General features: G+C 36.3%; 1 protein-coding gene across 1 annotated transcript in view; it reads right to left on the bottom strand.

Moving 5' to 3' along the window:
* Positions 1 to 20,918, bottom strand: part of CFAP47 (cilia and flagella associated protein 47) — a 529,980-nt gene that overhangs the window by 47,967 nt on the left and 461,095 nt on the right. Inside the window, exons 59-61 of the mRNA XM_045089444.1 lie at positions 15,467 to 15,626; positions 13,742 to 13,836; positions 9,597 to 9,749 (exon numbers count right to left, since the gene is read on the bottom strand). Of these exons, the coding sequence (XP_044945379.1) occupies positions 9,597 to 9,749; positions 13,742 to 13,836; positions 15,467 to 15,626 (408 nt within the window). The remainder of the gene's footprint in view (positions 1 to 9,596; positions 9,750 to 13,741; positions 13,837 to 15,466; positions 15,627 to 20,918) is intronic.

The raw sequence follows: 20,918 nt of genomic DNA, 5'->3' as shown, positions 1-20,918 counted from the left end.
TTAGTCTTTTATAAATAGATTAAAAGTTTATAGACTTGTAATTTATAAAGAAAGATTTGAATTATGTTTAAATAATATTAAAACAGCATCCCAATTAATTTGAGCACAATTTTCAAGGTCTGGTATATTTTAATAAAAGAGAGAGTTCTTCATGTTTTAGTCTAGGGTTTTAGAGACAACCTAGTTAACCATACTTTCTTAACCAGTAGGTTGCCAGAGGAAAGTTATAGCAGGGTTCTGGCATGTACAAGAGAAGCACAAACATCTAACTCTCCACATACATGTAAGGAGCCCAAATGCCAAATTGAGAATTTGTTGCATATGGATCATAGAAAAGATGTCAGGAAACCATAACTTGACCTGGTCCACAGCTGAGGTAATTTCTAAAGTTTGTCTCTACTGTATAACGGTAAACGTGATCCTTGGATTCACAGAACTGATAGCCACCTTTCTTAAAGCAATCCAAACAGAAAACAGACCACCTTTAAGAAGTAGTTGATTATAATGTATGCTGTAGAACTCTAAAAAACAGCATGGCTGTAACAAGCCCAAGTCACATTTAATGATTATCCAGCAAACCTTATTCATGTAAAACAACTGGTCGACCCACACCTTTACAAGTTCCCTTTTTTTTCTTTTTCCACATGTGAAAGTGTATTTCTGATCTCCTGAATTGCTGATTTTTATCCTGTTGGCAAAATCGGCAATCATTGTACCTATCAATAACCTGTCTTTGCTATAGCAAAATCAATGTGTCTACATATAATGTGTCTATTTGTTCTGGGAATGAGATATGGAAATGGTCCAAAGGAAGCCATAATCCATACAAAGAAAGAGCATTTAAGAATTTTAGAGTGGTTAATGGGAGATAAAATTTCCATTGCATTCAAATAACATTATATTTTTAAAGCAAATACTGTATGTAGTTGAGCTCTACATCTGTTTCTACTTAATTACTAAAGTCTTTATGGGAATTCTTGTGTCAGAATGAAGACAAGAAATGAGAAGCTAAATTTAGTTTCAGAAGCATTGAACCCCCTGTGGAGAATCTGTTACTATGGATGTTATAATTGTAATCATAAGAAGATCCACTGGTACAAAATAGAGACATGATTATCAGCTAAAGGACAGGAGGTGAGATAAGTAGAAACAATATGAATATATTTTTCAAACTACACATATCCCCCTTGCCTGTAGCTGGAATATATTGCTCTGAGCCCATAAAGGAGAGGGAAAGAAGAAAGCTGAACAAAATCACAATAAAATGACATTCAGTATTATATCTTAAAAATAATCTGTCAGAGTCTCTGCATTTTATTTGGAAAGTCATATTACCAAGTGGGAAACATGGCTTTTGTTATACTCTTAATTTGGAGAGAAACTATGCAGTATTGGGGTGGATAAGCACTAAGTCAGTGAGGCCAGGATAAATTAATTATGTGATTGTTAGATAAAATTAATCTCTCATGACAAACATAGCTCATAATTCTAAAAGAATGCCTGCACACTTCTAAAAAAGAGTATCTAAGTAAATGTAGTTTCCCTTCATAGACATACAATTTCAAAGTTACAAGTCAACAGTCCTCAAGACTACCGTAAAAAATTTTTCAACACTGAGGGAAAATCCTACTGTTTTTAAGCAAACCCTTAAAAAGGCACTTACATCCATGAAACTAACAGGATAAATATATATTTGACTTCAATTGTGTTTTACCAGTATGTAAAAAGCTTTCCTTGAAATGACCAGTGATTCAAGGTTAGAAATTAAGAAAATGCCTCCTAGACATCATGAGAGCAGCATGGGGGAGCTTTCCAGGGCGGAAACCACCTTAAAGCATTGGAGAAAGAACTTACACGGATGAAGCAGAGGAAGTGGCAAGAATTTGTCAAAAGATGTAAAGTAGGCAAAGTAGGTAAGACTATACAGGTCATGGTGAGGAATTGGGACTTTTTAAGAATAACGGGAGACCACTGAATGTTTTAAATAAGTCAGTAACATGATCTTTTAATGGCAAATTGAGCAAAAGGGGATTAGAAGAGAACTTAAGGAAGTTTCTACGGTAGTTCAGGCCAGGTGGTGGCTTGACCAAGGGTGAGAGGAAGATGTAGATTAAAATCAAATAATGTCCTGCTCTGTATAAAGTGGGAGATATGTGAGCAGGCATGACTGGCAATTAGAATCACCAGCTTATCACTTCTGTCCTGTATTCATACCCTTTACATATATACAAAATACCTAATCAAACAGGTTTCAGAGAATTTCATAGTATGATATCTATATCTATCCATATCCATATCTATCTATTGTGTCACCAAAGAATACTGGTGATAATCATTTGGGTATGGCAGCAGAGTCATTTATTGAACAGAAGGGGCATATCTCCCATCCAGATAGTGTCCCTGCATAATTATCATTCAACCTAATGCCTGTATCATAGTGACAATAAATCACGCATGGGAGCTACATTGGCCAGTGGTTCGTTACTAAGGTGAATTTTCTCAGGTGAATTTTCTCAGGCCAATGACTGAATTTTATTCAATGTGGAAGAATATCAGTCATTTAAAAAAAAAAAGGGGGAGAACACCTGACTAAATATGATAATCAAAAAGTACTGAATTATAACAAATTTACAAAATATACTTTGAAATTATTTATTATTATACCATATACATTTTAATCTGTAAAACACATGTCAAGGCAAACACCGCAAAAAGGTCTCAATTATAGAGAAATGACTATCAAAGAATAATGAACATTGTTATTCATGTTCTTTCCCTAAATTTCTGCAGTTCTCCCTTCACTAACAGACATGCACATTTGTTAGAATATCATAATCACATAAGGAATGAATGGAATGCTGGAGACAAATCTGATATAGACGAAGACAGCAAAGTATTCCAGGGAAACAGGGAAGGCTGGATAAACTCACTATAGCTATTTTCTTTGAACAGGTAATGAAGAATGAAGCACTCTTACTATTTTTTTTTTTAATAAAGTTGCAAACCTTAAAAAAATAAAAAATAAATAAATAAAGCTGCAAACTTTCTGAAGGGGCATTTCACTGACATGTTTTTACTGCAGTTTTATAAGGTCATTTAACAGAACAGACATTTTGATTAATTTAAAATAACTGCATGTTCTTCTGCTATGACTATAAGTACAGTAAGCTACAAAATGAAAAATTAAAGGAAGAAAGTGGCCTCACATCTGGTGCTCTTTTTACACATTTTATTTGAAACAAGATATCAAAAAGAAAAGATAAAGGGATTTCTTGTAACATAAATATTTGATTTGAACTTTTAGCAATTAGATTAAATTCCAATTTCAGTCTCCATCCAATATTTAGGCACCATATTTTTGTACTTTCTTTTTCATAGAACATTCTTTTGTGTATTAATGAGAAAACCCACTGAATGACATTGAGAGGACCATGTTTCCATTATAAAACATCATTTGTCAGTGACTGAAGATGGGCATCCTAATACATCACTGTCACAAAATACCCAACCAGAGCTTTGAATGTCAATAAGGTCTAACACTCATGGAACACATCCTGAGAACCATACGCTTCCTAAGGATTCCATGCATTTACACGTTTAATCCTCAGAAATATCCTATGAAGTAGATACCATTATTATCTCCATGTTACAGTTGAAGAAACTAAGTTTATAGAGAGGTAAAGTAATTTTCTCAAGGCCCTAAAAAGATCAAGTGAAAGGACCCTAGGTTTCTGGGTTTATACTGCACAACCTAGGATATGAGGCTGGTCACGTGGCACAACTGCTGAGAAGATACCATTCGCAGCAGCCTCCGGAAACGTGCAGGACATAACCGGCACAATGGTGTGGTGGCCCTCAAGGCAGAGTCCTTGGTCACTAAAACATTTAGATCTGGGTCAGAAGAAGAGGAGTCAACAGGAGAAATGGAGGAGAAACAAGCAACGAGATCGTAAATAATAAGACTAGTCATGAAAAATAAGAGCAGGAAGTCCATCAACTGGGTCAAAAGGTTAATGCTACTGACAGGCCGAGGGCTCCCTGAGGATACAAATCTGACCACAGGATTAGGCATACTGGTTGAAGGCGGTCTTGTCCAGGGTGGTCTCGTTAGAACAGTTAAGATAGAAGCCTTAGCAGGGTGAGTTGAGCAAAGAAAGTAAAGTGAACAAAAGCAGAGGAAAGGGTCAAATCTGGAGGCCAAGGTAGGATCATGGAAGGACCAATGACAGGTTTTTCAGGAGCTGTTTGGGACTACAGACCAAACAGGGCAGGAGAATTTACATATGACATGCAAACAACATACAGCAAGATGACGGAAAAGAGACCAATGTGACAGGTAAATTAGCAAACCAGACACACAGAAAAGAGAACAGATTAATCAATGAACAATGGCCTCAAGTTATAGAACATCTGGAAAATAAAAGGAAGAGGCATGAATCTGATATGCAGTTAAACAATAAAACCACTCCCATAGAAAAAGTCTCATAGAGATAGTCACTACACTAATCCCCAGGAAGGCACAAAGAATGCATAGACTAAAAGCTACATAGGGAGAAGTAAATACCATTATGGGGGAGATTATATCCACACAGAATAATTTGTAATCTTATAGAAGGGACATTGCAAAATACAGTCTAAATACCCTCATATAATATTATTCCAGTGTTGCAATACCAATTGATTTACATACTGCTGGTGCATGAATCTGACACACTGGACAGATGTTCTTTGAATTCCTTGACGACAGTCTGCGTGTCTTAGTCATTTTGCTATCTCTGGGGCTAAGCAAAGTATCTGGCAGCAAAGATGCTCGCAAGATTGTTGTTGAATGAAAAGAATCGCAAGGTGATCAATGCTGGTTAACTCAATGGTGTGTGTGAGGAGTCAGGGTGGAAGCAGTGCAGAGAGGTCCTGGCATTATCACCGAATGAGGCTTGGTAAGGGTTTTTGGCCTTGGGGAAAGATGATGAAGATAAAGGGAGACTGACTGACGGGAAGGGAGTGTTGGGATTGTGATCTCCTACTTAGCATGTTTACACAGGGGGGCATACTCAAGAAAGGAAAAGGATAGGAGGGAAAAAAACCTCAGCATCAATCTGCCTCCTCAATTATGACTTGCCATAAGGGGAAGGGGCAGCAACATGCCTGATCTGTGAACATGGGTGAAGGAATGAAATGTGAGCAGATGAGCAGACCTTTTTCTTTCTTAATGTCTTGAATCCAGAATGCGCACTTTCTCCTCTTCCTTCATGTGTACATTCTTTGTTCCTGCCAAGAGTCTAAAACTGGCTAGTCTGGGGTGAACGCACTTCATTTTAGTGGAAGGTACTAAGAAGCCCAAATGAGTCCATACTACCAAATCACTTTTCAGTTCCCCTTTATAATTAATAGAGGTAACCTTTTGATTCCCATCTGCCTTACTTCTAATCTGCTTCTCATTTGGTCATAAACCTAGATGAGGGAATGTAAGGGTTTAATTAGTGATCGCACCTAAAACCCCATCACAGTCCAAGCCAGGGAGTTTTTTAATTTCTACCATAATGGATTTAAGAGACTTTAATTTTCACCAAAATGGATTTAAGGGACCATAGGAAGGCAAAACTGGCAGGAACAACATGACTCTTTGAACACTATTTAACATGTTGGGTAAACTATAATTAAATTACACACACAGGGAAAGAGAGCTGGTTTGCCTTTGCATATGCTGAAAACTAAACTAGTATTCAGACTTTGTGGTCAGATATGTCCCTAAAGAAACAGGTGAGAAGAGAATATGGGTAGGGAAAGGAATCAAGTTAATAGGTGCCTTTAAGGAGCCTAGTCAAAGGAGAGGTTAATGGATTTTTCAAATATTCAGGTACCATAAAGAAAGAGAAATACATTGAGTTTGGGAGGGGACTGAACAAATCTACTTCTATATAGGACATGCTTCAGAACAGAAACATTCACAAATTAAAATGTCTTTAGCCAAAAAGTAGATAAACTTCTTGAGTTTGATAGCACTGAGCACAGAAAAGCTATTTTAGAGGGAATCACTGGAAGTCAGAAGCCTGCAAACCTTCCAAATTGTTCTTTTCAATATTATTGTTATTTCTCATCATAAAAAGTAATGAAGCAGTGAATTATGAGCCATATCAAAAGGTGTATTTTCAAGAGCTATTTTCTTAACATGTTTTTCAAACCTCCCAAAATGATACTGGCAGATTCCTTTTAGACCCTGCTTATCTAGAAGGAAGTGGACTTTTTTTCTGGTAATACATTCAATCAATTTCTATTATCACAATTATAATTTCTTTAGCTTGCAACCTAACAAAGATATAAGAAAATTAATGTAGCAAGAACGTATTAAAATGGCTCCTATATATGAGCTTTTTGTTTTAAACCTTCCTTTACAATGTCACAGAAACATCATTTTGCCTTCAACAGGATAGATTTCAAATAGAAATCAAGGTTTGAACACTCAGTTATTACAACTCACTTAAGCACAGCAGGATGACACACAAAACAATTATTTCATTTCAGAAAGGTACTGGACATTTAGTGGGGAACATTTACTGTAAGTTGGCTGCTTATGAAAATACGTTCCATTTCAATAAAAACTGCTTACATTTATTTATCACTGGAAATTGACAGTTGTATTATACATTTGAACTCTGAGGTTAATCTACACTGATATTTTTATCTGTGATCTGCATAAACAATCAGAATTCCCTTTAGTATTGTCTATTGGTTGAAGCAAAGAAAGTTGGCAGGTTTTCATTTACTTAAAAATTATAATTCCTACATTTCTCTAACACTACTACATGATTCACTGAAGTAAAATCTGTATTAAACTCATAATAACATTTTGGAGACAAATGGAGATGGTTTCCATCAGTCTTATTTCATTATGAACAGATATTCTTTAAAATAAAGAATAATCCAACAGAGCTGCAATAGAATTCCCCTCTCCTCACATAAGTTTATTTCATTTTTTATCAATTTAAGCAGTCTATGATTAAGTTGGCATTTCTGCAATTACAAAACCAAAATTCAATCAAAGAAAAAAAGAAAGAATAAGTTAACATAATTAAAAATGAAATATCTCACTGTGCAACTTAATAATATTTCCTTAACTCACACAATTCATATCATCAATATCGAGCTAGTCAATAAAAAGACAATAATTAGTGTGAACCACGTTTTTGGTAATTCCAAAGATTTTATGAAGTATATTGGATACATGTAACATAGGTATTCATTCATTTCATAATTCCATCTCCAGTTTTTAAAATATTACCTTCCACATCATATAAGGAGAATGTATGGGGGAGCTTGTTCTGATATTCTTATAATTCATTTAAGGAATATTTATTATTTCCACATCCTCTTCTGTATTTACTTTCAGAATGCTTGCTTGCAGAAACAAAACCCTAGTTTGAATGATCTATTTTGGAAGACACAGAGGGGTGTCCAGAAAAGTCATGACTGAGCCATGTGTCTAAGTTGATGAGTAGGCAGAGAAAGTGGGCTGGAAAAGAGAGAAAAGCAAGCATGCAGAGAGAGAAAAGCAGGCATGCAGAGAAAGGCAAATAAACAAACAAAATACCCCCCAGCTTTACATATTACAGCTTCAACAAATGAAGAGAAAGAGGGAGATTGGACGTGCTGCCCAGAGAGTGACTGAAACTCTATCTTAGAGTGGGGACATGAGTTTCATGGTAGGAGAGATATGGGGGATATTAGTTTTCAGGCCCAGAAAAATATTTAATGTATAATAAGTTTTTAGTAAGTACTCTTAGATGGCTTGACCATGGATAGATTTTATCAGTCCACAGTACATAAAACACGGCAGAGACTGCTCACTGTCTTCCCAATATTTATTTTTTTCCTTTCTTCTTTTTTGGTAATAGAAAGTCCCCAAATTTAATCTGGGCCTGGATAAAGAGATTACATTTCCCAGCTTCAACTGCAGTTAGACGTGTCCATGTGACTGAGTTCTGACCAACGCGATGCAAGTAGAAATGATGGGTGCATCTTCAGGTCACGGCTTTAAAGGGAACCCGCCTGCTCTCCACTGCAGATGTGAGTCCTCAACTGACAGGCAGATGAAGACAGCACAGGGCATGGTGGAGCAACAAGAGAAAAGGAACCTGCGTCCCTGGATGGTCTAAGGAACACGGGCACCACACTCCTTGGACTTACAAATCCAGGCTTTCACGTAAAAGAGAAACGAAGGGCACCTGGGTGGCTCAGTCAGTTAAGTGTCAGCCTTGGGCTCAGGTCATGATCCCAGGGTCCTGCGATTGAGTGCTTTGTTGGGCTCCCAGCTTAGCGGGGGGTCTGCTCCCTCTGTTCCCCCTGCTCCCCCTGTTCGTGCTCTCACTCACTCTCTCTCTCAAATAAATAAAATCTTAAAAAGAAAAAAAGAAAGAAACAAAGAAAAGAAAGAATGAGAAATAAGCCTGTCTTGCTTATCATGATTATTTGGTTTGGATTAAAATAGCTGGTTAAATTTCTAGCATGTTTCCACCCCTCAGGTGTGGCTGGAAGCACAAGACTATATATCAAATTTATTAAGTTGTAACAACCATCCAAATAAGACTGACTTGAGTTGAGGGTGGCTATCTGTATCACTTCAGAAATTTCTGGAATTGTTTAAAATGAGCATTTCTTATTTAATAGAAATAGCTAATATTATAAAAAAAATTAACTATTTTACTCTTATATACTCTTTCTATACTTATATATTCCATCTCTCTCTTCAGTTATATCTCATTTATATTCTTTTATCACTGAAATAATTAAATTGGACACAAAGATAATAATACTAAGATCAAGGTAAAAAAACTATAGATATGAATGAGAAAACTAGGGAAGAAACTTTGTTTCTGCAGGAATTTCATACTTGTTGATAAGTTTTAAAACTTTATTATTTTTTTTTAATTTTTTTTTATTTATTTATCAGAGAGAGAGAGGGGGAGAGAGCGAGCACAGGCAGACAGAGAGGCAGGCAGAGGCAGAGGGAGAAGCAGGGTCCCTGCTGAGCAAGGAGCGCAATGTGGGACTCGATCCCAGGACGAAGGCAGCTGTTTAACCAACTGAGCCACCCAGGCGTCCCAGTTTTAAAACTTTAAATGCCAGAGGGATTATTATACAGAATTTATTTGGGGACTGCTTCTAATTTATGTCACTTTTTCAATTTCTTTAAATAAGGAACATTTTATTCAAGATTGTGTTTCTGAATTTAAAGCTGCAAGACATGGTTTCAATCATATTCCTTAAATCAGAAAGAGAGAATAAAGGAAGAGATTAAAAGTGAAGGGATGTGGAAATGAGTTACTACAGCTTTTTCTCTCCTCACTGATGACAGGATCATAACCTATTCTCACAAATCCATTAACAACTACAGTTGTCTTCCTTTTGGAAATAATCACTATATGAAGAGAACAAACATTCACTGAACACTTGTTGAGCTCTATCTTTAGCATATATTGTGGCTGAAACATATTGAGTGTGGACTTTTTGTGTAACTGAAGAATCAGCAACTTGCAATTTAAGGGTATGGAGTTTTTATTTATTATCATTTTTTAAATCCATTACTGTGGTTCTCTTACCATCAATACCTTCGTAAGAATCACATGAGTATTTTTTTGGAATCACTACAAAATCTGTCGCATCTAAGATAGGATTTTCTCCAAAAAAATGACCAGCCAGCATGACTTCCACCTCCTGTTCTACCCGCTTCCTGGACTGACATTTTATGACAACTGCAGGAGAGAAATATTTCCAGTTAAGATGGAAGAAAATGAATTATGTCATGAAAAATAATCTTTCACATACTTTGACTTACTGTGTCTGCATAACACACACACACACACTCGTGCAGTATCTATATACATTGACATTTGGAAACAAATAATATTGAATAATATGTAAAAAAAAGCATGACAGATTAACCCATAAGATATATACTAGATTACAGAAGATTATATTAGGATGTAAAATTTGATTTAGAAACTCACCTAGTCAGTCATATCAAGAATTCAACTGGTGGTCAGGAACACACGAGTTTTTCAGCTCTCTGTTTTATTTTCATTGTGGCAAATAACAAACTCTACTTACACAGTAATACTACAGCAAATACTTTCAAATAATTAAAAAAAATAAGTTCTGTAACATTTATTTTGTAGTAACACTTCAAAACTATTTCCTATTCTTTATTCACATGCACTTTAAAATTCATATTTAAATTATCTCAGTAGAATATTTTGATTTTCTTTTGTAAATTGCTTTTAAATTTACAAAGTACACTAACAGTTAAAAGTAAAATTGTAATGAATTATTTAAAATTAATGTTAATGTTAAAATTTGATTATAATATTAATTTAATATACAGCATTGAAACTTTATATATATTTTTAAAGAGTTATTTATTTATTTGAGAGAGAGAAAGCACAAGTGGGGGGAGGGTCAGAGGGAGATACTCTTCAAGAATATTCCGTGCTGAGCGGGGAGCCCCATGCAAGGCTGGAGCCCACTGCAGGGCTGGATCTTAGGATCATGTCCTGAGCTAAAACCAAAAATTGGATGCTCAATTGACTGAGCCACCCAGGTGCCCCTGAACCTTTATATATTTTTACATATATATTAAATTTCAATGTTTTCTTATATTAAGTACAGAAGAAGTTGTCAGTGATCTTGTGAGAAACCAAAATATCATTTCTATAAAAATTCTATATACAAATGAGTTATCAATGAATTCCTTTGGCATTAGCTCTATAATATCATGCGCCAAGTACACTAGAGCCCACATGAATAAATATAATTTTTCGCAAAAATACATTAGATTCTTGGGGCACCTGGATGGCTCAGTCAGTTAAGCGTCTGACTCTTGATTTTTGGCTCAGGCCGTGATCTCACGGTCATGAGATGGAGCCCCATGTCCGGCTCCACGCTCAGCAGGGAGTCTGCTTGAGACTCTCTCTTTCTTTCTTCCTCTGCCCCTCCTCCCCTCTAAAAAAATAATAAATAAATCTTTAAAAAAGCGTGTATATATATTTATATATATATATATACACACACACATATATATGTTAGATGTTGTATTTTTATCAATTCAAATGCACATAAAATATATATTTAATGGGGGATAAAAGGAAAATCAATATAAAAAAGCTTTTAAAATGTATTATACTGTACTGTGGTGACATCAATAATAATATATTCATCTAAACTGCACAACTAGATAATGACCTCAGATTTATGTTTTTTCTAATTATGCACCACACTTACAAATATCTAACATAAATTTATTTTTAATTCTAAAACTTACAGGTTGATATTGAACATTTTGAACTTAGAGTAAGTAGTGAGATACAAGATGTAAATTAAGAGGGTTGAAATGATTGAGGAAAATGTACAGGCTTCTCTGGTTTTAATTAGCTTCAGTCTTAAAGCATTAAATTGGAAATTAGTGTGATCAAAGTTACAATTAGTATCATGTCACTAGTCTTGTCCTCTAAGTCCTTCGGAAATTAGTGCCCTGGCAATGCACGGATTACTCAATTACAATGGATTCACATTCCATTGTCTTCATAGTGTGAGAGTAGTAGAGTCCTTTTCCAATTATCTGCCCCAACGGATAGGAGCAGATAGGAATATACACAAAGAAAAGGTGGCTCACAGAACAACAAATACCCTGGGTTTAAGAATAACCTGAGTGAAAGACACAGAAAAACAGAAGAGAAACAGTAAGCATCAAAGGTGATGCAGTCGAGCAGGGAATGCAATAGGTTCTCTCTGATGTGTTCATAAGAATGAAGGATGGACTGTACAGAAGGAAAGCAATATGTATTTATATAATTGTACTCATTTTTTTCTCAAGGGCATTTGTAGGCAAAAATAATTACTAGGATAGGCTTTAGACTTCTGCTAAAATGATTTAATAACTAGTACACAATCTGTTTCAGAACACTGATGTTATTACTGGATTGTGCTAAAGCAACACAGGCTATTTACAGAACTCACACTTAATTTAAAAATTGAATAATTACCAAGAGACGTGATTTGATAGAAAATGGCTTTTTGTTTCTGCAGCATGTTTAACTTTCTTTGAAGAAAATGCTGCAAGAAATTTACGTTTTTTGTTTCCATGGGCTTTGTTTCAGATGGAAAAAAATCTGCTTTAAATCTTTAATCTGGGAAAAACAAAACTGTGTCTGCATGAGCAATGTTGCTGTTAGTATTTCAACAGAGTAACGTCTAGGGTTTATTATATCACTTTGATCAGATGACTGTATTATAAATTTTGAACCGTTCGACTCTATGGAAAGTATACAAACAATTATCTTCCATAAGGAAATAAAAGAATCATTTTGGCATGTTTGTGAGGCATTCAGAAGATAATTTAGAATATTTGAAACATTTATGTGTTGATAATTTTTTAACTTAAGAGCAAAAATACTTCAAGTAAGACAAATGACATTTACTGTCAAAAGTACAGCTAGTATGTGGTTTTTCAAATCAAACGACATAAAGCGATATGTAACCTTGGCCTTCAGTGGATCTGGGGAAATGCTGTTATCCATGAGTCAAACTTACTATTTTTCTCTCCTTTTGAGGTGTGGTGACACAATATATGCCAGTAAAGGACTAACTCTGCTTCACTACCAAACACTGGTACTGGAAGGAGAAGAAAAAATTCAAAATTTCAAGACTTCTTTCAGGTCATCTGTATTGCTTAGGAGAGGGGCTCCAAAGTGATTATCTCTTTGTGGGGCTGAGCAATTCAGCGTTCCTCAGTTATGAAGAGCTATGCGTAAGGCCTGGTAGGCGGTAGCTTTATGGACAGCCAAGAGGAATTGTATTTCTCAGGCTTACTCTGGGAAGAAAATGGGAAAATCAAGGAAGGCAGGAGAAGTGAGAAGAGTACTGAGGAAAGAGAACACATAGACACTTGAGAGAAGTTTGGAATCGGGGAAAGAAAAAGAGGGGTCGCTGAGAAAAAGAAAGGCATTTTAAGAGTAGGGATTTTACGTTTTGTGTATGGTAGTGAAGTGAACCTCTGTGAAAACTTCAGTACATTCTGACTGGTTTCTGAAGGACATCATAGAAGTTTAGTGTCTGGGACAACAGTGTCCCCATAGGATAGTTCTTGGATAAGATTTAGAGTTACACAGAAGCTGGAATCTGGCAAATAAGTGTGATCTAAGAACCAAAGTACCTGGGAATCTTACAGACCTAGAGCAGTTCAATAAGGGCCTCACAGAATGAGGGATGAAGGGGTATGATGTTAATGATATTTCTATCTTTTTTTTTTAAGGATTTTATTTATCTATTTGACAGACAGAGATCACAAGTAGGCAGAGAGGCAGGCAGAGAGAGGGGGGAAGCAGGCTCCCTGCTGAGCAGAGAGCTCAACGCGGGGCTCCATTCCTGGACCCCGAGATCATGACCTGAGCCGAAGGCAGAGGCTTTAACCCACTGAGCTACCCAGGCATCCCTGATATTTCTATCTTAGCTGATTTTGAGGTTTTCACCAATGGGAAGAACAACATGAAATGGTGTGGTTTGGTGGAAAGATCACTGGACTTATGATTAGGAGACCAGATTCAGTCCTGGTGCTCCTACCTCCTCTGTCACTTCATGACTTACTTCCTCTGGACCTTAGTTCTCTTCCTTGTACAAGAAAAGATGGGATTAAAGGAGCCTCTAAGATCACTTAGAATCTTCCTGTTCTCTGACTCCAAAATGTACGTACCTTGAGGGAATTTAGGGCTTACTGCCTGTGGAAGCCCAAGGATAGGGTATTTCCAGTGTATTTCTTGGATTTCTCCACTTTCTACTCCCATGGTTCTAATGAGAAATTAAATTAGGAAGAGTAAACAAAAACAGGAACACTTTCAATATTAGCATGAAAGAGAATATTCATTATTAACTTACTGGTATTTTAGCAGAGCTCATAAATTTAAACTTTCATAGAGAGAAACTATGAAATACAAAACATCTGTAAATGTTATGAACATTTCAAAGCAAGCCCTGGGAAATTATTCACAAACAAAAATGTAACACAATGATCCTGAGATGTGAGTGAAAAATAAAGAACTTTTCCCCTGCTTTTAAAGTTCGTATTGGCATTTATTTTTATTTATTTATTTTTTTAAGATTTTATTTATTTATTTGACAGAGAGAAATCACAAGTAGACTGAGAGGCAGGCAGAGACAGAGAGGTAAGCAGGCTCCCTGCTGAGCAGAGAGCCTGATGCGGGACTCGATCCCAGGATCCTGGGATCATGACCTGAGCCAAAGGCAGTGGCTTAACCCACTGAGCCACCCAGGTGCCCCCGTACTGGCATTTATTGATGAGACTAAAATGTGATTTATCAGAGGTAATGCAGTTCATATGGGTTATATTCTAAATTGGACAGGCAAAATGCAAAAGACAAAAAATACTGTTAAGTACAGTGACAAAGAATTTACTTTTGGGGGATATCAGTAAAAGAAAGAGGGAGCTTGTCAAAATATGCTAAGTCTATCATATACCATCAAGACAAGAGCAATGGTACAAAATGGGTCTGGTCATTGTTGAAAATGGACTTTCCTTGTTAAAAATGAAACCTAAGACACAGTAGGCACGACTAGCTTCATGAGCACACTACTTGTGCAACGAACAGCACAAGGACCCCACATATAGAATTGTTCCATGCTTGTTTAATGCACCACTGTAACTGTCTTGAAACTCTCAACCATTTTTGAACAAGGGCTCCCTCACTTTCATTTTACCCTGGGACCCACAAATCATAGGCAGTCTTGACTGTCCGAATGGTGAACATCATGGCAGAACGGACACCAGGGGGCTCACAGAATTGTTTTAAATGTGGAGAAGAAATATCCACACATAGGACAAAGTAAGAATTCCTTTTAAATTAAGACTTCTTTATCATTATTTAATGAAACTATAAAAGCAGAGAAACAAATACATTTTGTATCATCGGAGTTTGCTTAAATTTCAGTGAAGCGCATCCTGGTAGGGACACAGTTAATGGCAGTAGTCATGGCGGCGTTTCCTCAGGGCGTCACCCCACCTGGCACAGGGCCATCACTTGGTGAAAGCCAGCATCACCAGTCCTATACTTTGCCAAGATAGGCTGCTTCAGGTTGTTCTCTGGAGATTCATTATTTGTTGCCTCAGCAGGAGCTATTTTCCCAGTCAGAAGGAGTCCCTTTGCCTGTCTCTGATTCTGATTCATTGACCTGATACTTAAGGTTGACTAGTTCATCACTCTGAACTTCAAATCCCTCTGAACGTCAAACGATATGTATTATACCCATATAACGAATGTATTTTCCTCTTCTGAACATATAAATTTCAACACGTCAGAGAATATAAAATCATGAACTTTACATTGCATACCATAGAAAAGAAAGGGATCATGTCAGCGCCAGTCAAAATCATTTTCATTCAATGTCCTTGTTTAAAAGTTACCTTTTCATCTCTGTGCTCAATTCATCAAAATTGTCAATAGGCCAACTTTCTCTGTTCGCCCTCATCATTTGAACAATGACCATTGTTCTCTGTAATTTCATAATGTGGGGCATAAATAACACTGGGATATCTATAGTTCCTTTAGGAGGCAATGCGATTCCTGTAAAAAACACACAAAAAATTTTTTTAATGTGGTAAACATTTTCAGAATATAATTTTTTTCTTTTCCTTTCTTTTTTTAAATTAACATATATTATGTTTCAGGGGTACAGGTCTATGATTCATTAGTCTTATGCAAATATAATTTTAACAGCTGAATATAATCTCCTAATTCCTTTATTATCAGTTTTTCAAAATCACTTCTGAGCAAGAAAATGCTTCACGCTAAATTATAAGCGCACTTCACTGGCTTCACTAATTTTCCTTAAATGCCAACAACCCTATTAAAAACACATTTTATCCTGAGGCAAGAAGCTTCTCCTGATGAGGCTGGAAGGGATGAGGAAATGTTGAGAAGTGATGGCTTGGGTTTCCCAGAGTGATAAAAGAACCATAAAACCCATGAGTCTTTCCAAGTCTTACTACATTTTTTAGAAGATCTTATTTATTTATTTATTTGAGAAAGAGAGAGAGAGAAAGCACGCAAGGGAGCATGAGATGGGGGAGGGGCAAAGGGAGAAGGAATAGCAGACTCCAGGTTGAGCAGGGAGCCCCAGGCTATGCTAGAAGGCAGATGCTTAAACAACTGAGCCACCCAGGTGCCCCCAAGTCTTCAGCTACATTTTGCAAAAGCCAAAGTACAGCAATTTTTGACCCTTTTAATACTTTGTATTTTTTTTTTTCTAGACAATAACAGCTCCAGGTTTCAGCTTGGAGTAGCTCCAGGTTTCAGCTTGGAGTAGTACCAAAATTGTTACCAGTAAAGTGTTCATTTTTTCAATTGATCCAGGAGGGAAGCCAAAGACTATTTGTGAAAGAAAGGGGGATCCACTCCAGGTTTTAAACCCCAGAAGACAGAAAAACTGACAGCATCTTCTTGTGTTCTAATAAAATTGAAAATTTTCAACTGTTAACATAAGAATCACCTGCAAAACTTGTTAGAAGCCTGCTAAGCTCCACCTATACATTCTTACTTATTCAGTCTGGGCTGGGACCCAAAAGCTGCATGTTTATGTAGCTCCTTATTAGTTCTAGAAGCACATGGTCATGCAGCCACACTTTGAAAAACAATGTGTCCTTCCTATTGGACAAGTATTGAGAGGCTGGAAGCATGGTGAGCTTCTGGCTATTTAAAGCAGTGAGGATTTCTGAGGGAAGGATGTCTTCCTTTATTTTGAAGAGTAACACTATTTCTTTATAAGAAAAGAAGAGATTATTTGACTATATTCTGGTTATTTAAATTCTTTGTTATAAAAATCAATGATTTTTGAAGCTATTTTTTCTCAGCTAAGAACACTGTACTAAACCATTAAGAACATTAAGAAAAGATTAGAAAATGGCCCCTGTGCAAAATATCCTGACTCAAAATTCTTATGTTTTTAAATTTTAAATTTTACTCCTTCAGGAAATGAAAATGTTCTGTCTCATAGCATAGTTAATCATAGTTAATAATTAATATGAATACTACTTAATAAGTATTGAGTATTTGTTCCATGCCAGGCACTGTGCTAAGTATTTTTCACACAATACCCCACTTCAATCTCGGAAAATCACTGCAAATTACACGCTACTATGTTTCTCATTTTAGAAGTGGAGCAAGTGAGACAATTTGGTGCAAAAACTGGTCAAAGAAGACAGTGTTGCTTAAGATATCTAAACAGTGTCTGCCATCTTCAACTTTGTCTTCATGAACTCTAGAGGTTTAATGAATCATTGCATTCAAATGGGTAAAAGTAGCAAGAGGATAGGATAAAGAGTTGGAATAGGAATAAAAAGAGAAAGAGCTGGTGGAATAAACCATCCACGTATCCCCAGGGAAATCAAGTTTAGAAAGGATCATTTACCCTTATAAAATTCTATGTTATCACTAAAAATAGCTTTCAGTGTGACTAAAAGTAAAACCTACACATTTAGATGGTGTAAGGAGCCAAGACAAAGATACGAAAAGGGTAATTCATTTTCAACATCATGCTTTCTTATAATCTTTGAATCGAAACTATGGAAAGACAATGCAATGATAAGTTCATTTACTTAAAATTCCAGTAGCCTATTTGTGGCTGTAACGTTTTACCGGTCTACAAGTAGAGGGAGTTCTCCGCCGAAGTGATCATAAGCCTCCTTCACTGTTATTCCATCTTTGTATAGTAAGAATCACTGTGCTACTGTTCACTTCCATGAAATCACTGAAATTTAACATCAAAAAGAACTTCGAGAATTTATCGAGTTCATTTTGTATCTCACAAATGAGTTTTATTTCCTGTGGTTTTCCCATTATCCTGTGGAACACTTTGAATAGAGACAGGAAAGCTGTCCTCACTTCTACCATACAAAAAATCTACCCGTGTTTTATTCTAATACCTATATGCTCTCATTTTTATAGTGATTGGATCGATTTGTAATTTATCCATATATATGAAATGAAGAAGAATGTATCTAATGTTACTGATTTTCTATATGGGGCTAATTATACAAAACCACTTGTTAAAAAAAAAATTCACTGACTTGAAATGCTACCTTCATGGCATGTCCATACATATTTTACTCTTTTTCTGGATTTCTTAGATGTCAGTCTTTTTTTCTCTTCATTTGTACATGTCACATTGCTGTAATTACAGGTTTTACTTTCTAGTGGGACTAAGTGCCTCCTCCTCCAGCTCATTTTTTAAAAGAATTTTCCTACATTTGGAATGAACAGTTAGCTCCAGGAAATGGATGGGGTGGCAAACACTACATTTAATACAATCATCCTACATTTATACTTTTGGGATAGCTGACATTTTTGCCTATTCATGATCTATCCAAGAGCAAGCATATGGCCTTTATTTTTATTTTTTTTAAGATTTTATTTATTTATTTGACAGAGAGAGAGAAAGCAAGAGAGAGAATACAAGCAGGGGGAGTGGGAGAGGGAGAAGCAGGCTTCCCGTGGAAAGCAGATGCTTAAGGACTAAGCTACCCAGGCGCCCCAAGGCCTGTATTTTATATATCTCATCTGGGCATTGTATTAGGTGCATCTAAGTTCTTGGAATAGGTTTGTGGCCAGTTTTAATTTTCAGTCTTGCCAGAGGCTTATTTCAGCATCTTCATAGGAATTTAGCAGAAAGCTGAGAGAAACCATATAAGTTTTTTTCTATCTTCTGACAAGGAAATCCGGCTACTATGATGATACTCATTAGGTTGATAAACATTCTAAACTCAAAACATTTGCTTGAGCTTATCTCTTTCTGTTTTATCCCACTTCCATATGGTAACCACACAAAATAACCACACATATATTTACTTTTTTTCTATTACAGCTATCATTCTTCAAGGTCAAAACCCTAATAAACATTGGGATATGCACATTTTATTTTACACAGTTAATTTTATGGACTTATATATTTTATGAGAGATATACATTATTTAAAGAATTTTCAAAACCCTGATAATACTTTGTGCTTACTATCTGAGAAACATTACAAAGTGTGATATTACTATTTTGCCTTTGAAATCTCCTATGGTCTTGTTGCACTTAGCATTCAAATTTTATTCAGTGCATTTTAAAACTGCTATTTTGATTGCTCTTTTGATTAAAGGTGTTAGAAATATTTATGCACTGATCTCTCATTTGAAATACAGAAATTATACAATGCTTTAATGGCTATGAGGTTTCCTGCCTTCTTAGAAGAAAATCTTCTCAAGAGAGTAAAATGAGCATAATCCTCATTTTAGCAATAAAAGTATTTCATCCTGGGAGATTCATTTTTAATCACTTGAGTGGTATGACATTACTACTTCCCACAGCATAATTTCTAATATTTAGCATGGCCGTAGGAACGGCCCATGTCAGGTAATCAAAGAGATACTAAGAAACATATTAACACCCTAAGTCATGCTATTATTTTGGTTATCGTGCTTTATTTTAAATGAGTACAAATTTTAAATTTTAATTTTAAATAAGAGTACGAGATGAACAGGACTTGTCTCCAACCAGTTTCAAACATGAAATCTATTCACTTTCTACTTGGATATTTTATTTTTTGAAAAAATGATTTCAAAAATTTTTAAACTATGACTAAAAAAAAAAAATGGAACAGAATTGTTAATGTGGTGGTTTGGAGAAGAGTTCTTTCATTGGTTCCTGAGGAGGTGGATTATGTGTGGCCACTGTTCCCTGGCCACTATTGATATGACGAAGCCCTGATCTCCTGTATCTTAGAATGTGACTATATTCGGAGTTAGGGCCTTTGCAGATGCGGTTAAGTTAAAATAAGACTGCTAAGGTGGGCTCTAGTTCAATATGACTGGTGTCCTTATAAAAAGAGGAAATTCAGTTACACAAACACACACCAGGAATGTGCATACCCCAAAGGAAAGATGATGTGAGGACATGATGAGAAGGCAACCATCTACAAGCCAAAGAGAGACACCTTGGAAGAAACCAAACCTCCCAATTCCTTGATCTTAAACTTCTAGCTTGCAAAACAAATTAGCTCGAGAAAACAAATTTATTTTGTTTAAGCCAGTTTTAATACCTAGTCTAGTATTTAGTTATTATAGCTCTAGCAAATCTAATTCATGAAATTATCTTTTCTTATGTTAGAGGCTGAAGTATGGGATGCCATTGAATTGGCTTACAGAAATTCTAATTCCAGAATCTCAAACATAAGGCAGGGGTGCTTGGGTGGCTCAGTGGGTTGAGCACCTGCCTTCAGCTCGGGTCATGATCCCAAGGTCCTGGAATTGAGCCCTGTGTTGGGCTCCCTGCTCAGTGGGGAGCTTGCCTATCCCTCTTCTCCCTGCCTGTGCTTTCTCTTACTATCTCTGTCTCTCCCTCTATCTCTGTTTCTCTCTCTCAAATAAATAAATAAATTAATTATTTTTTTAAAAGACCTCTTTAAAAAAAAAAACATAGGACAGATAAAGAAACTTGATTTTGATTGCTATTTGGCAGCCACGATCATGGATAAGCTAGGGATGAAGGATTCTTCCTTTCCTACTTGTATCTTGACTCAACTGAATGGGGGCATCTAATGAAGAGCAAAGAGGACATTTCAGGGATTGCGTTTTACTCTAAGTGAAGTAAGGCAAGCAGAGAAAGTAAATTATTCACTTACTTGTGGAACATAAGGAATAACATGGAGGACATTAGGAGAAGGAAAGGAAAAGTGAGGTGGCGGGGTGGGAGGGGGATTGGAGGGGGAGACGAACCACAAGAGACTGGACTCCAGGAATCAAACTGAGGGTTTCAGAGGGGAGGGGAGTGGGGGATGGGTCAGCCTGGTGATGGGTATTAAGGAGGGCACGTATTGCT

This window comes from Mustela putorius, unplaced genomic scaffold, assembly GCF_011764305.1.
Source record: "Mustela putorius furo isolate JIRA1106 unplaced genomic scaffold, ASM1176430v1.1 tig00003836_pilon_pilon_pilon, whole genome shotgun sequence".
Classification (NCBI taxonomy): Eukaryota; Metazoa; Chordata; class Mammalia; order Carnivora; family Mustelidae; genus Mustela; species Mustela putorius.
Note: the sequence above shows the minus strand (reverse complement) of the source record. Positions and strands in the feature narration are given on the sequence as shown.